This window comes from Thamnophis elegans, chromosome 8 (assembly GCF_009769535.1).
Source record: "Thamnophis elegans isolate rThaEle1 chromosome 8, rThaEle1.pri, whole genome shotgun sequence".
In the NCBI taxonomy this organism is placed as follows: Eukaryota; Metazoa; Chordata; class Lepidosauria; order Squamata; family Colubridae; genus Thamnophis; species Thamnophis elegans.
In genome coordinates, this window is record NC_045548.1 from 42,792,705 (window position 1) to 42,810,069 (window position 17,365).

The 17,365-nt window shown below is 37.1% G+C and overlaps 1 protein-coding gene across 1 annotated transcript; it reads right to left on the bottom strand.

Annotated features, from left to right (window-relative positions):
* Positions 1–3,150: 3,150 nt before the first annotated feature.
* TTPA (alpha tocopherol transfer protein) lies at positions 3,151–17,236 on the bottom strand. The gene is made up of 5 exons (XM_032223012.1): positions 16,892–17,236; positions 12,359–12,512; positions 9,479–9,672; positions 8,177–8,287; positions 3,151–6,663 (listed from the first exon to the last, which is right to left on the bottom strand). Exons 1-5 carry the CDS (start codon positions 17,090–17,092, stop codon positions 6,493–6,495), a joined length of 831 nt encoding a protein of 276 aa, XP_032078903.1. The 5' UTR covers positions 17,093–17,236; the 3' UTR covers positions 3,151–6,492.
* Between the last annotated feature and the right edge of the window lie 129 nt (positions 17,237–17,365).

The following is a 17,365-nucleotide window of genomic DNA, read 5'->3' on the forward strand; positions in this document are numbered from 1 at the left end:
CCGCTGAGTAGCTGGGACTTGCAGAAAAAGGCTGCAGAGAGAGAAGCGTTCGATCCGTAATCCGTCTGTGGGGGGCGCTGGGGACAGGCCGGGCCCCTTCTTCCCACCTCTATCCCCCCCCACTCTTGAGGGACAAGCCCTTTCCCCTTATCCCAACGGTGGAATTTGAGGCTACCTCTGCTTTCCCTCTCCCTCCCTCAGTTGTGCAGCAGCGGCAGCGGCAGCTCTCAGCCTGGGCGGCAGCGTCACACAGGCTGTGGAAGGAGGGGGAGGAGGAGGGAACCAAAGAGAGCTTTTACCGAGTCTGCGCCCCACAGCCAGGACCGTCCTGGCGCCTCAAGCCGCGTTTCTTCCTGCAAAGCCCTTCTGGCGTCAAGCGGAACTCTCGGGTTGCCCGAAGGGCTTTGCAGGAAGAAACGCGGCTTGAGGCGCAAGGACGATCCTGGCTGTGGGGCGCAGACCCGGTAAAAGCCTCTCTTTGGTTGGTTCCCTCCTCCTCCTCCTCCTCCACCTCCTTCCACAGCCTGCGTGACGCTGCCACCCAGGCTGAGAGCTGCCGCTGAAACAAGTTTGGGGAGCATGTGCGTGTCACCCGAAATGGCTACGCGTGTCAGCACTGACACGCGTGTCATAGGTTCGCCATCACTGCTCTAGGATGATGGGCATCTCCATACACTGGGCTTCCTTTTCTTCTTGCAGGAATGTCATTATCAGATTTCATAACATCATTGGTGAATGTCAGATGTGTGCTAAAGATAGAAGACTGGCAGAGGAAGTCATTCAAAAAACATAATGACAAACTCACCAAGTTTCCAACACAAAAATTCAAAAGCAGTTTAACTTGGGAAATTCTAGACATTTTAGACCAGTAAACTGTAAGAAAATTCCCAGAGGTTGGCACTCTAATAAATCATTAACAGACCCATTGAAATAAGCTCCATCTATAATAAATAAAAATAGAGCAACCCAAAATCAAATAAATAAGCTCTCAGCATATCTTTCCTCATCACACCTTTATTAACCAACCCCTAGATAAACAGGAAAAGGAAAAAAGAATATTCCACTCCAAGGGCAATCAGAAGTAGCAATATCCCAGTCAAGGTCAGTAGGGCAAGCTATTACATATAAACAGTCTGCAAATTCCATTCCTCCATTCACTGATGCTGTGATTTAGTCTGGCAGTGAAATGTGTGTGAAAAGCTAAGCAAATGGAAAGAACACCAAGAACCTAAAAATTCATCCTGGACTAAATATATTCTCCACAAATAACATCCATATGTTCCTTAATATAAGTTTGATGATGCCTACCAACCATTCTTTTAAGGACATCCCCTCATAACCCAGCCCTTTCTCCCACCCTAATAAGTGAAGCCACCTAACCCTATTTCTGTTTGTTCCAAAGTTAAAATGATTGTTTCAACTTCTACCAATTCAAGCCTCGCTAACCAGTGGTGATGTAGCAGAAGAAGGAGAAACATGAAAGAAAGTACATGAAATACCAAGAGTGAACAGCTGCACAAGACAGAGAAATATGCAATAATCTGCTGAAAATCCTTAGGGTACATAGGAGCTAAAGCACCTGATCCATAGGATGAATTAGGACCTTACCATCCCACACCCCATCCCCCAAAGTAGCAAAAATCTACTTTGCTTAAGTTGACCCACAACACTTTTTATTGGCCTTATTACTTTGACAGATTAGATTTCACCTATTGGAACAAAGCAAAGTATGGCAATATACTTCTGCACCATTATGTGGATTACAGTAAAGCATGTTAAAGCAGCAGCTTGAATTTCCCCAGAATAATCTCTTTTGGGCTGCAAAACAAGTTTGTTTTCTGAGTCTTTCTGTTGCCATCTAATGATAAGAAGGTTGATTCAGTCTTCCATCTTTCCAAGGTAAGGTAAAATAAGGACCCAGATTGTAGTGAGCAATATGCTGTAAATTGCTTAGATAGGGCTGTAAAGCACTCTGAAGTGGTATATAAATCCAAGTGTTATTGATACATATAATGCTATATATTTGACAATTCAGATTTCTCATTCTAGTGATATGCCATCCTGAATCATATCCTGGTTGCCATGTGAAAAGAAGATACAAACTCAAGGTAGACCACTCCAAACTTGATTGCAGAAAATATGACTTTTGCAACAGAGTGGTCAATGCCTGGAATGCACTACCCGACTCTTTTGTTACATTCTCAAACCCCCATAACTTTAACCTGTCTAGTGGGGACCTCGCCCCTTTCCTAAGATGTCTGTAAGGGGGCGTGCATAAGCGCTCCAGCGTGCCTACCATACCTGTCCTATTGCCCCAATTTATTCGTACTCATTTCCTGTGTTCATGCCCATGTTTATACTTATACCTGTTATCTCATACATATTTGACTAAATAAATAAATATGGGGAAGTATATTTTAGACTAATGATAGCCAGTAGCATGCATTCTTCCCATGTAAAACATAGTTTTGTCCCACAGAAATCTATTAATGAGAAATTAAAACTGATTTGATCATATGACATATCTCTAAAAGGAGGGGAGAAGGATTCATAAATGTATATATTGTGGGGTTGTGTGGCTTAAACACTACAAATCTGTTCTTCTGTAGTAAAAAAAGAGATATTAACAACAGTGTCTGAAGCATAAGTTTCTGCTTGTTTCCTATTGTACTGTATAGTATGTACATCTGGATATCCTTGGTTCTCCCCCCCCTCCCCCCCGGCGCTTTATGGTTTTCTTACTTTTTAAATTGTAAGCTGCACAGAGCCATCTGCAATTGGGTAGCCTTTAATTTAATAAAATAAATAAATGCAATGGTGACGAGCAAGCCAGTATGATTAAGATCAACTTTGGGGTTGCCAATTATCCATGTTCATAATGCCACAAGCAACTTCCAGAAAATTGCCAATGTCCCTGGAACTCTACAGTCACAGGGCAAAACTGCTGAAATATAAAGAGTCATTCTCTCTGAGCAAGAGTCAATGATACATTATAAATGAATGCATAATGAAGCCTCATGATCATTGCAAATCAGAAATTGGAACCATAAATAAGATTTGAATCAGTCAGAATTACACACTTTCCCATGTCAACTATTAACTGGCTCGAACATCTGACCTGGTTCATACATAGTGTGCAGGCACAGGATGTTGAATGACTTTCAAACTTTATTTTACACACACACATATTACATAGGAATGTACTGCACACATAGGAACTTGAATGCTGAACAAATGACAATAGCCATTTAGGGCAATTGCGAAGTGAGAAGCATACATGGAAGAATTCAAAGTTCTTTGCTTATCTAATTGGAAGATATTCAATACTGTATGAATATAATCAAAAACATACTGAATAAAAGACATTTATTAAAAGGTTTTATATTATTAACACTTTATTATATGTTAAGTTTTTAATATTTCTGTAACTTTTATAAAAATGCAAATTGCATAGTAGAACTGCAAAAGACAAATAAAAAAAATACAGTATAACATCTTAAGCTCATCATTATTGAGTTAACTGATTTCTTGATAATGCAATTTTATGTAAGCTAAATCCCATTGTTCTTCCGGGTTTGCTCCAAGGAAAGCGCTATGCTTACATCTTTAAAATATTTGCCTTCAGATTTTTTAGCTGATTTAACAATTTTCAAAATAGTCTTTATCTGGTTAATCCCTTTCCCATAGAAATATAAACTTTAACATTACTAAAAAAATCAGAATAGGAAAGCATGATACTTAGAAAGATACCTAGAAAAGTTGGCAGCATGAATTTTCTGTATTTTTAATGCAGTAAATATGTATATTTTTGTTTTTACTCATTAAAGTGTTATCTTAGTTGTCATTTGATTTTTTTTTCTGTTAAGAAATTACTTTGCATGCTTATCTGAAAGAAAATATCAGAACACCTTGGCAACATGTATGGACTCCAAGTCCCAAAATTTCCCAGCCAGCATGGAAGTTGAAGTCTACATAACTTGAAGTGGCCAAAGTTAAGAAACTTTGTTGTACATGACTTTGCTTTTACTTTCAATGTTTTTCATACTGTTTGTTCCCACTAGGATTTTGGATCATTCAGATGAAGTAAGCAAGATTTTATTCAAGCATCCCTCTGTAGACTATTGATGAAAGTCATCTGTTAATTCTACGCCCTACAAGGAATTCTAACTTGGGTTATCTGGGAAGATTTGCTGGAAATGCAGTCCAGTTACCCAATACTGGCATCCTTCTGCATTAATTGTTCTTCTACTTCTCAACTGGTTGCCACACAAGCTGGCAGGTTTGCTTTTTGGCAGGCTTGCTAGCACTCCAGAACAATTTGTCATCAATAGTACTCCAATGCCTTAAGCCCTTTTCTGCTCCTGCAGTAGTTATGGTTACTATAAGACTGCAAGGTACATAATTGTGGCCTTCTAAGTCACCATCCTTCTGCAAGCCAGATCTGTTTCTTTTTGTACTTTTTTCCCCAAAAGCAGGTTCAGACACAGAAGCCCATTGAAAACTAATGCTTTCTGTGGCCTGCTTTCTTTCAAGATTGAAGACTTTGTGCCTTTGAAATTAGCACTCACAGTCAGAAAAAAACAATCTGAGCAAAATCAAGGCACAGATGGAAAATAATTGTCTGTGCAAAGGGAAGGGGGTGGAGGTGGAATCCATTAAGTAAGGTAAGGAGAAAAGGTCAGAAAAGGGCTTGAATACAGTTGCCACACATGCAACTTACAAAAGGCAGACGTTGCTAGATTTTTTTTATGAGTTCCTACCTTTTCTCCAGTAAAGATTTCTTATCAGAACTTGTCTTTGTGAGTTTCAGTCCTACCAGTTGGGTGGTACCTGAAATTTAATCATTTTCTTAATCCTTCAGTCTTTCTGGTGACTGAAAAAACTTGCAGTCAGTAAAAGGTGGGGGAAAATATAATTCAGTCTATTCCCTCAGTAAAAGAGGAATTGCAAACTGATTCAGATATTATTTTCCTGCCTCTGCCCCCCACCCTTTTTTCCTTTCTTTTGCAAAAGGAAAAGACAAAAACTGGTCAACAGTCTTAGAAAACTGAAATAAGTGTTATTCTCAGTATATGTAATTCTGTAGTCTTAAATTGATTTCCCTTAAAAAGGTAACCCAACACAGATAGGGATGCTTAGATTTGTGTATGTGTATATACTGCTTTCACATTATTTCAAACTCAGTACTTTATTAAATATCTCCTTGATAGTGTCTGAAAAAGTATTTAAAAATTAATATTTCTACTTCCTACCTCCATATCTGATTCAGATGCATATTGTGCCCAAATTGTGATAATATTATGGTATATGTCCTTTGTTAGAGGAACATTAGTGGCTTTCTAGTATAAAAGCCTAAGTACTTATTTTTTATTATTTTTTTCTTACAGCACTTGAAGCTCCCAAACCTATATTCCTGAGAATTATGTCAAGTACAATTAAATTACATGAACAAAAACTAAGATTTAAAAAAATCAGTAGTAAAAAAGAGTAATTGCTATATCAACTGATACATAGAGCTGCTTTTTTTGCATCATGAAGTAGCATCTAAGATCACCTGAGAGAAAGTTCCTTTAAAAGCTATGGGTATATTTACACAAAGTTTCAAAGCATATTATATGTGTTTTAGATTACAGTGGCTAAGCATGAATCAGTATTCCTATATCAACCAGGCTATCACATTATAGCTTAATAGTGTTTGTTTTGCAATAACATATTAGTACATTTGGTTGGTAAATTTTTGATTTATATCAACCACAGACATTTGTGTTTGGTAACACAGTCTATAGCACAGTAGGCAAATATACCACTGAGAAAGAACCCACTGAACATAAAGATTACTTTAGAGGAAACATTCACATATTAATAGTCTTAATACATCACCATTCACAAGGAGTCCAAAATGAATAAAGAAATACTTATTTCACAGAACACATAAAACGAGGGGGGGGGCAGCATCAGATATGAACACAGGAAACAGCTTATTAGTATTTCACCATGTTTGTCAGCTTCTCCATGGCATCTACCTAGCTACTAGGAAAATGCTTGTTCTGATCAAGCAGAAGCTATATTTACATTTTGGCAGGCCGAATTTCAGCAGATGGTCCAGTTGCATGACATTTTCTAGGAATGAAACAATCCCCTTTCACATAAAAGACTTTCTCATTTTTATTTTGTAAATAACCTTATCTCAAATCATAACACCTGATATTGATCTATAAATAATTTTTTTTGAGAGTTTTACAACTTTATTTAATTTTGTATTTAAATGATCAGTTGACCAAAACCATCAAAAAGCACCTGTATTTTTTTAAAAAAATGGAATTAATTGTTTCTTTTGGGGATAGGTATTCTGGGTCTATACCTATTTAAAACAGCTTAAATTTTCCATGACCTTTGGATCCTGCAACTTAAAGCATTAGTTTCATCAGTACCTCATTCTGGTTAATAAGTATTTCTCCTGCCCAGATATAGTTTACTCCATGTCAGTGGTTATCAAAAAAGAGAAATACTTTGAAGATAGTTTATAGATTCCATTAAAAAGTCAATCAAATATTTAGAAAATTCTTCAAAAGGGCCTGCTTCACCATTAAATTCTTCTGGCAGAAGGCTGACTGGAAAATGTTTCTGGAGGCCATGTGCAAAGTTATTCCCATGCAGATGAATCTACAATTAGATAGCAGATAAAATCAGATAATCACATTAAATTAGACATAAGGTACCATGAAAATAGACTCCAATCACCAGTCCAGGAGATTGGATCTGAAATCTAAATAGACCAAGATTACAATTCAATGAATAGAAATCTATACAGAAAATATGTATAAAGTTATATGGAGTTGAGATAAGTGGACAGGGTAGGAAAGCAAACCTCTTTCAGCCTTCCATCTGAAAGTACTTTTCCCATCCTCCTCCCCCATAGCCAGCTAATATAGCTTTAGCTCAGAATTAACACTATCAGAAAGAAACATACAAATATATAAATGTCATATACTTTACTTTGTAGGATAAGAGCTCTATTTTCTCAGACATATATCAGATATAAATTTGTTGGTCCACTCAACATATTTTTTGGAGTATAAGACACATCTTTTTCCCTCAAAAAAGAGGGTAAAAATCTGGGTGCATTTTATACACTAAATACAGCATTTTTGGTCTCCCGAAACTCCAACCCCATTGCAAAAATGGCTGTGCATAGCCTTTAGGAGACGTCCAGAGTGCTCCTGGGGGCTGGGGAAGGCAAAAATGAATAAAACATGGGTCATTTTTTGCTCATTTTTGCCCTTCTCAGCTCCCAGGAGCAATCTGAAAGCTTCCTGAAGGCCATGCATGCCTTTTTTAAAAAAAAAATGAAAAACGGGGCCGTTTTTGGGAGGTCTGCAGAGTGCAAAAACTATTTTTTTTAATTTGCCTCTTCAAAATCTTGGTGCGTCTTATACTCCACAAAATACAGTAAGGGTAAAAATTTGAAAATATAGAGGGGGAAGAGATATCTTCAAGAATTGTAATTATGTAATTATGTGGTATTAAATGATTACACGATTTTTCCAGGAAGTGCTGCAAAAGAAAATCTGGCTTTCAGAAAAAAGTCCATAATGTTGCAAGCATGTAGTATATTTTTATTATGAAAAGAAGGAAATGGACAATAGCACTATTTATCAACCTCAACAACTTTAAGCTATGTGGATTTCAGTGGCCAGAAATCATTAGGTAACCAAGTTGCTGAAGTTGAGAAACACTGAGGTACTTTATACATTTTCAAAAGTGGGTTTGATTTGTTTTTTTCCTTGGGAAGAAATAAATATGAACTAGATTATTTGGATTAAAAAAAGGACTCCCAGCAATATTTGGGATTAAAATCTTTTACATTCCTATCATTCTATCATCAGGAAATCAGGAAAAGAATCTTTTACATTTCTATCATCAGGAAATAACAATTTCACTCAAAACTACTCAGCAGAATACATACACTTAGCAATAACACCTTTATCTATGAACTTGCATATTCCTTTGAACTGATACAATAGTAGGTTTATAGGTGGTTTCCTGTTAATTATAATAATAAAAGAATTGTTGAATCAGAAGAAAATGGATGTATTTATTTCAAAAGAAAAAAGTGCTGGGTGCTGAAATAATAAGGGATCAATTCCATAGCAAATAAGAATTTGCGCTCACTTACCCTTGCTTTGATTTTTTCAGGGAGTAAAAGCTTAATTAGATTAAAAACATGGTAAAAAATTATAGGCTCTCTAATCAAGTGGATTCCTCGAACTTTTAGTGGGAAACCATCCTGCCAAAAAGGGAAAAATAAGAAAATAAAGTCAAGGTGAGTTTGCTTGTTATATATATATAATTGATTTGAGTTCTGAACTTGGCAATTTTGTTGCAAACATTTCATCACCATGTGAGGAGACATTGTCAGTTCGTTTTGAGTTAAACTCAAAATGATTCAAAACACACTAACAATGTCTCCTCAAATGATGACAAAATGTTTGCAACTAAATTGCCAAATGTGGAGCGCAAACAGCCTAACTACCAATCGAGCTACTAATATTCAAACATATTTCAAGGTCAATAAATTCAATATAGAAAACAATTTCTTTGAAAAGGTTTTAAACATCATTGTTTTATATAGACAACCATACCTGTGTTTTGACGTATGAATGGACTGTATTTATATAATAATTACTGAATACTCAATTGTAAGGTGAAAGAATTGATTTCAGAATTGTATCTATTTCAGATATATCTTTTGAATTATTAAGACTTGATTATGGATCATCAAAATATATTTTAAATTAATTCAAGCAGTTGTCAACTCAAGTGCACTGAGAACTATGGAGACAATGTGAAATTATTGACTACAAACCCAAGACAGTACACATCTGTCAGACAATCCAAGATGACCAAGCTCTTTAGAGCATATAATAATACAGGACAAACCTGGAGAGAGTGAAGTCAGCAGTGGTTGCATCCAAGCAAATCTATGGACCATTCTTCTTCACACCTAGCTGCCTATTTAGAATATGGACAAAAACCAAGATGGGGGCAGCCTGGCAGACATATTCTTTATTCAGTTTGAAGAGAGTTTAATTTTGAATTGTAGCATAAAGCTATATTTATTTATCTATGTTTTACATGGGAAGGATGCATGCTACTGGCTATCATTAGTCTAAAATATACTTCTCCATCTTTATTTATTTATTTAGTTTGTCAAACATGTACAAGATAACAGGTATAAGTATAAACATGGACATGAACACAGGAAATGAGTACAAATAAATGGGCACATTAGGATAGGGATGGTAGGCACGCTGGTGCGCTTATTAGGAAGGGTGTGAGGTCCACAGTAGACAGTTTAAGGGCTGAAGCTATGAGGGCTGAAAAGGTGCTATTTATTTGCTTCAATTCAGCTACCTGATTTTAGTTCTTGGAAATTAGCACAATATGCCTCAGTGGAATAAATAAGAATAAAGCTTACTGTGAGTGCAAATGCTATTTTCTTGGTCACTGCTGGAGTGACCTGAAATGCATGAGCAAATTTCCATCCTTGGAGATCCAAGATAGTCTTGACTCCATTACGTTGGGTGTCTGGCTCTCTTGCCAAAAGCTCAGATAGCATAATACTTACACGAAAGAGATCATATGCTGTAAATATCTTAGGATCCCATCGTGCTAAATGAAATATATATATATACACAGAGAGAGAAAAAGATATGAATTATTTAACAATAAGCCAATTTTTCTGCACAAAGTGAATATTTACCCTTAAATAAAATTCTGAACTAGGCAACAGGAATAATGGGAAACATTAAAAAGTTTACTTATGTTTTCCAAAACTTGTGCATCATGAACTATTCCAGACACTAGGTAGGCTTAATAGCAATCATACATTATTTTTTCAACTGATATGATTTTCCTAACACACAATGAGAATCAATTTTATGAAAGCTAATATATAAACACAAATTAAAAACACCTATAGTTTCTATACTGTGAAAACAATTAAGACAAATTAGGAGTCACAATTTAAATACAACCTTACTTTATAGGCCACTTCACAAAGTTTATCATAATTATTCTTGCTAAGAAAACAGTTACAATAAATAAAAATAAGTGTGTGATAAGCATTACTACAAATGTCTACATCATTGATTTCAAAGACTGGATGAATGGATGAACAAGGAAATGAGATACTAGATTATTCTCCATCAATTCCAAATCTGTCAGTTCTTCATAGGGAAAAGAACTAGATAGGGGTTTTCTTAAAAAGCAGTCTAACTGATCTTTATTTTTCTTATTTTCCAATTGCTGAAATAGTTGGGCTTGGTTAACACAGGTTAAACGCTACTATTGTATAGAACAACCCAAACAGACTTTCTTTACCTGTGAAATTCTACTCTAGCAGTAAAGGGGCACAATAGTGCATCTAATCTTCTTTTACAGCTATCAAACATAGAAATACTCTCTGAACTGCTTATATTTTCTTGTATTTTCAGGAGAATTAAAAACTGCTTAACTCTAATTAGATTCTATTTAAATTTCTTGGAACACATAACATATCAGTGAGAGAGAGTAAAGTCTGAGCAGATGTGCTCCTAAATATTTAATTCAACATCATTAAAAGCATAGTCTCTGTGTATTATAATCTACATTTTGCCCCAAGTCTTCCAAGTTGCTTGTTCAAACAAACTCTCTTTCTTCATTCTCTAGTTTTTATATGATTATTGCTTTATGGCTATGTTTATTCCATTCCCCCCCCCCATACCTTAATAATCAACTGCCCACAAAAATTATCTGTACATTATTTGACTGAACGTTGGCTAAATATTACTGCTGATCTCAGTGCAGCATTTGCCTTAAGACAAATTTCCCTTTCCAAACTGTTTGAAAATAATAATAAAGGTACAGATGTAAGATTCATTTAAAATGAAAGCAAAGTGTCCATGAAAGAGCTGTGGTGGCATAGTGGTTAGAATGCAGTACTGAAGGCTACTTCTGCTAACTGCCATCTGCCCACAATTTGGCAGTTGAATTCTCAGCGGCTCAAAGTTGACTCAGCCTTCCATCCTTCCTAGGTCAGTAAGATGACCCAGATTGTTGGGATCAATATGATGATTCTGCTTAGAGAAGGCTGTAAAGTGCTCTAAAGTGTCTAAGTGCTATTGCTATTGCTTTATATACCATAATAATGAACTCAAAAGGCAAAGGCAACATAAAACACAAACTATTTTGGGTGAGATTAAAAAGAAGAGAAATTAAAGAAGTTTCCAGAGAAGACAATTATTTCTCAACCAATGAAATTTCTACAGCAACAATTATCTATGTTAGCATTAAGAGAAATGGAAATAAAAATAAATTATGCAAACAAAAAAATGAGATTTCAAATAAACCAGGGAAATGATGGAAAAAATATTTAAATTACAAGAGAGTGATACTATAATAACAGATAATGTGACTATGCAAAAAGTATTTCAATATAATTCCAATTTATATAAAGGAAAATAAATTTCCCTGGAGAAAATAGATGAATATTTAAATTTTAAAAAGTTTTACTGAAGATTACAGAGAAATAGATTATAAACAGACCAGGGGTGGGCTCCTGTACCAGTTCGCTTCATGCATGCGCCTGCTGTGCGTTGCTCGCTCATGCGCAGTTGACTTTAAATTGATGTGCATATATGCAGAAACATGCTGGCAATGGCAGAACAGACCAGGGAACTGCTTCGAGGGCGTGGCTAGCCTGGATCACTACCGGTTCTGCAACCCAGGCCAAATCACCACTATTGGCCGAACCGGGCTGAACCGGGAGCAACCCACCTCTGAAACAGACCCATAACAATAAGATATGTTTGTGAAGTTATTAAAAAAAAACTAAAACAGGAAAGGAAGGAGGTCAATTGTTCCCTAAGAAAAAGGCAGAAAAGGAGAGGGGAGAAAAAAGCCTTCTTTTACTTGTGTGCACGCATACACACACACACACACACACACACACACACACACAGAGGAAAGCAAGTTATCAAATATGGTCCAGTGCGGCTGCTCTTCCTTCACTTCTCCAGCTGGTCAACTTTAGCTTCTTTTTGCAGGCAATCTTCTAACCTTGTTAACTAGCTAGGAGAACCTGAATTACTCTCTTCTCCTCAATCCCAGAATCAGCAATTTCACTGAGCAAAGGGCAAATAGTAGAAGGTGCAATGGACATGGCCGTGGCTTCTGGTCCTGATCATAAGGTCTGAAGGCAATTTATCTACTATCCCTGTATGTGCATTCTTCCCCTTCATCATCCTTCACTTTGGTGTTAGAAACTAGAGTATCCTATCTAGTTTCTAACACCATAATCAACATAAAAGTTACTTGCCAATTCTATAAATGACAACTCTAGAACCACATGGATCCCTCTCTTTCAAAATTCCAATGTAGCCTGTTTGCAACAAGCTAAGACTTGAGGATGGATGTAGATTTGCAGTTATTTCTGGGCAGTCCCTTCTCCATTTGTGGTAGTTTTTGAAAACCTAAGAACAGAAATAATAAAAGGAGATGGAAATGAGATAATATCATAATTTCATACATATATAATTTCATGGATAATAACAGCCTGATATCACCTACTAAAATTTTGAATGTCACAAGCTTAGACCTATATTACTTTCCTGTGAGTTTCTGCCTTCTCAGGAGTCTCCTTGAACACCAAACTTCAAAGTTGATTATACAGCCAGTCTTTAACATACAACCGATCACTTAATTTCTGTTCAAAGTTCCAAAGGACTGACTTGGGGGTACTTAGCACCTAGATTCTAAGTTCCAATGAACATGACTGCATTTCAGGCACACCACAACTTGACTGTATTTACAGCCATTTGCAGGATCCTGTACTCATGTAACTACATTTTATGACAGTTTTACAAAGTCTGCATTTACTTCTGATTTTCAGCAAAACCAAGCATTAGTTTGCTTCACAACTATGATGTTTACTTAACAATCATTGCAGAAAAATTACTTTACAACTGTCATGAGTTACAACCATGCTGGGCAGGCTCCATTATGGTTGTAACCCAAGGAGTGCTTGTACAAGAGAGAGAGGGAGGGAGGGAGGGAGGAAAAAGAGAGATAGAGAAAGAAAAAAAAGTTGTATATTTATATGGACTCTATCGTAGCTGGTGTGCAACAATTTAAATGGCCATTAGTGTTTATTTAGATTTTTGCAGTCCAAAAATTATTTATAGTGTAGTCCATTGCCCTGATTCTAATGCTACAATCCTGGTTTATGGAAAGTTTCAGGTACTTTCTTGTCTATGCCTATGTCTGTCTATGCCTATATGAATGCTTATTCACCATGGACTCAATTGGCTTTACCTCCTAGTAAATGCATTTTAGATTTTGCTTACTTTTCAAGTAAGGCATTTCATAGAATCACTTAGCAGATATAATTGCCAAGTTCCCAAAATGCAATCACAGGACCTTGAGGGTGGGAGACAGACAACCAGAACCTGAACCTGGGTTGTAAGTACATTTTTTGGGGGTCTGTAACAACCATGGCCACTAAGCGAGAATTATTATTGGTTTCACACATACACACATGAAGACAAGAAATTTTCATAATTTAACATTCTAACTTAAAGCTATTCAAATTTAATACATCAGAACAAATTAATTTTATTCTGTAAAGCCAGTATGGAAGTGGTATATGGAATGGCATGAATTGGTTATAAACATTAAAACAGGACATAAGAGTTTGAAGTTGTCCAAATATTGCCATTGATTATTTTTTGCATTATGGGTTACCCATGATAGAATGAAGCAAACTTTAATAACACTGCCATCTAGTCTTCATTTTGGAAATAGTTTACCTTAGTGCCACACATACTTTGGATTTCTAAGGCAAAACAATGCTTTGGAGCATGTTTGGGCAAGCACTAAATTGTTAAATGTATATTATTCTAGATTCACATGAGAAGGTGTAGGTAATGTAATCACATAATCCTGGTGGATACTATAGGACTATTACAACAACTTTTTGCCTTCAGGTTTAAAGCATTTCATTATTCTAGCCAACAACAGTACCAACATGGAATATTAAATAACTGTATTATGGCAATTGTGTGGGAAGATCAGAAGGAACATTTGAATGAAACACAATGAGTGAGGATTAGATTTTAATAAAAATAAGCTATTATTATTGCTAAAACTGACAATCAATATGCACAGCTCCATATCACCTTCATAGAGCGCAATATATTCTGTCTCTGCACTTTTACAAATAGGCCCGGGAAAGCTATTGGATGCAATAGTAACAACAAATTGCCTGCCTCAGATACAATAATAAAAATGCCAATGTACATACATTTCTTAGTGAACAAAATGAGTTAGGTTGGAATCAAATATGTGCTTAGCATAGATTGAAATGTCAATATAAATAAATGTTGCTCTTAGTTACAGTGTGATCTGATCTGAGTGCAAGTTACAGGAAGGTTTTGCAAAAGGTGAGTTGGAACATAAATTAATAGCTCAAAGCTCCATATTATTTGTTAATGCAAGGATTCCCAGTCCCTGGTCCATGAACCAGCATCGGTCTATAGCCTGCCAGGAAACAGGCAACACAAGCTAGTAAAGGCCTAGGTGCTCAGGTGCAGGACCCAGGCAGTGCATGAAACTCCATAGAAAAACCACCCTCCACGGAACCAGGATCTGGCATCCAAAAGTTGGGGATCATCGTGTTAATGGATTCCAAGTTTATTATTTATTAAATGTACATGTATGCTCACATGATGACAATAAACTCAGACAGCAAAGTTGAATAGTGTTTGGGCTAAAGTTTTAAAGGAATAAATAAAAATATTTTGAACTGCCTCTTCTATCGTATATCTGACACAGAATCCTTCTCAAATAGAGCCAGAACTGTATACTAGAAACATCTGCAATAAAAAAATCATGATAAATTCCTCCCATGTTTGCTTCATACACATTATAAAATTCCCCATATTCTGAGGAAGTTTGAAATTTCCTACACATTTTTGTTATAGGTTTTTGAAACTGATTGTTAGAAAGCTTGATTTGTCAAACAGCAGTAAGAATATGAAAGATGAGAGCAAAACTTTGAAAAGCATATGAAAGGACAGAGAAATGATAGAATACTAAATAATAACCATATAACTAAGTAGTAACAATAAACTAAACAAAGGTTTGGGAAACAGAATATTTGTTTTTATTTATTCCACCTTCTCTTCTTGTGTCTGCTTTCCCACAATTATTGTGAAAATAGGAATTTGTATTTGTGTGTTGTAGGTTTATTTCTATTTCTTTGAAATATGGTAATCTAGCTGGTTACAATGTCTGGTTTGTGCAAACTCAACATTTCACTTTGAAATAAGATGACACAGGAAAACAAAAGCTTATAGAGGCAGAAATAAAAACAGGCAAACAGGGAAAACATACATGTACCGCATGAAAACATGAACTCTGTCACTATTTGTATAGTTGTAGTTTTCTTTCTCAGTATCTTTCAGGAATCTGAGCTCAGTGCCTTGAGCATTGCGTCCAGAATTTTAAATTCTTCTTTTAGCTTTTTATTGTCTTTTCTGTGCTCCTTATTGCTCTGAGGTACAAAGGTGATGGAAGTTATTACTATAGCTGTCTTTAACAGCACAAAAAAGCTAGAAGAAAGACAAACTAAATACTACTGGATGGGTGGTGCTTTAAAAAAGGAAAGACAGACCCATGCTTAAAGAAATCTGAACTGGAAAAAAAAAAAAGGATCAGTGCCACACAAGTGAAGAATGGCTTCCAACTGATACAAAAGCCACCCCAACCTTGTGTAAAGGAATTTATTCCTGGTGAGTAAGAAGAAAGTGAAGAAATGGTTGCTAAACACTGGGAAAGTAGAAAATATGAAAAAGAGACTCTGGAAGAGAATGTTTCTGACTTGACCAATGCTATCCTTAAAAAGGGTGGGGGCAGTGAAAGTTTTGGAAAGGCTTTCAAAATTCTGTTAATGTGTCCTACAAAATAAAGTAGCATTTCTGGAGTATCTCATGACCTGGCCTATCTTCAAGGTCTAAAGATCAAGAACGACAACTGTTCAACAATAATGTCTATGGAGATTCTCAATTATCCAGGTCATGGTTGTCCCAAAGGTGCTTTTTCAAGAGGCAACTGGAGTTTCTGGTTTTTTGTTGAAGATGTTTTGTTTCTCATCCAAGAAGCTAGTGGTGGAAGCTTCTTGGATGAGAAGTGAAACATCTTCAAAGAAAACCAGAAACTCCAGTTGCCTCTTGAAAAAAGCACCTGTGGTTCAACAATAATAGATTTCTGACATCCAAGATTATGCAGTTCAATATTCTTTCAAGACGAAAGAGCAATTTGAAAAAGATGAAGGGTAGCCATTAAGAAGCAAAAACCAGGCACAGGATGAGGTGAGGTGTGCCTTGCCATTGTTGTCCCCTTGCCACTGTCTTTTTCTGATGGGCTTCAACTTCCCAATCTAACCCGGCATTTCCCTTGCAGTCACCCACTGAAGTAATAACCAGTCCAGACCTTGCTTAGTTTCAAATAGGTGTAGGCACCTGCTTGGGCTCTTTCATAAAACAATTTACAGAATCAACACATTCCAATTGGTGGAAGTCTCTGACAAAGAGAAGAGCAATGCTCAGCGTCTCTAGTGAAGCAGATGGAGGCCAAAGAGGAAAGCAAGAGGATCTTTATAAGCTGGTAACCTTCCAGCTGTTTAGCATGGAAGGATCTGTGCGACGGTGGCGAGAAGGAAGAGTCCGAGCCAGACAGCGAAGCAAAGTTACTTGAAGAAACCCGCGCGCCAGTCTTGAGCTAGGAAGGGAGGAAGCAGGGAGGGAGGGCGTTCGTGTTCCTGTTCTTCTCCTGGGGACCGGGATCGCTTTACCTTCCAGGCCAGGTCGCTGTCGAAGTCTCGACACCGCAAAAAGCGGATCAGACAGGCGTCAGAAAGGTCAGACTGGCGGACTTCTAGGTTCTCTTCCACGGCTCTCCACCTCAGCGCTGCAACAGCGGCCCTCACCTGAGGGGAGTCGTCCGGCAAGTCGTTGAGGTTAGCCGGCGGGGAAATAGGCTGGTCTCGGTCCATATCACTGCACGGGAGTCCCGAGGAGAGGCAGGAAGGCGCTTCCTAAGCGCCCCTGCCCATAACTACCGGGAAAAGAGAGGAACGAAAAGAAGAGCTTCGCCCCGTAAACAACTGGCACAGCCAACTCAGTTGCGAAAAGAAGCAATACTCCGTGCCCCACCCCATGGCAAATAATAAGGGCAGCATTAGGACGGTCCACGCTCAGCTATTCCCCAGCCAACACTTCGGTAAAGAAAGACGGCGCAGGAGGAGCACCTTGCGCAACCCGAATAA

Coding starts and splice junctions, on each gene's coding strand:
- TTPA (XM_032223012.1), bottom strand. CDS start 17,092: ATGGACCGAGACCAGCCTATTTCCCCGCCGGCTAACCTCAACGACTTG. Junction 9,673..12,358: donor AGTTGTCATTTATAGAATTG/GCAAGTAACTTT, acceptor TATTTCATTTAG/CACGATGGGATCCTAAGATA. Junction 8,288..9,478: donor AAATAGCATTTGCACTCACA/GTAAGCTTTATT, acceptor CCTTTTTGGCAG/GATGGTTTCCCACTAAAAGT.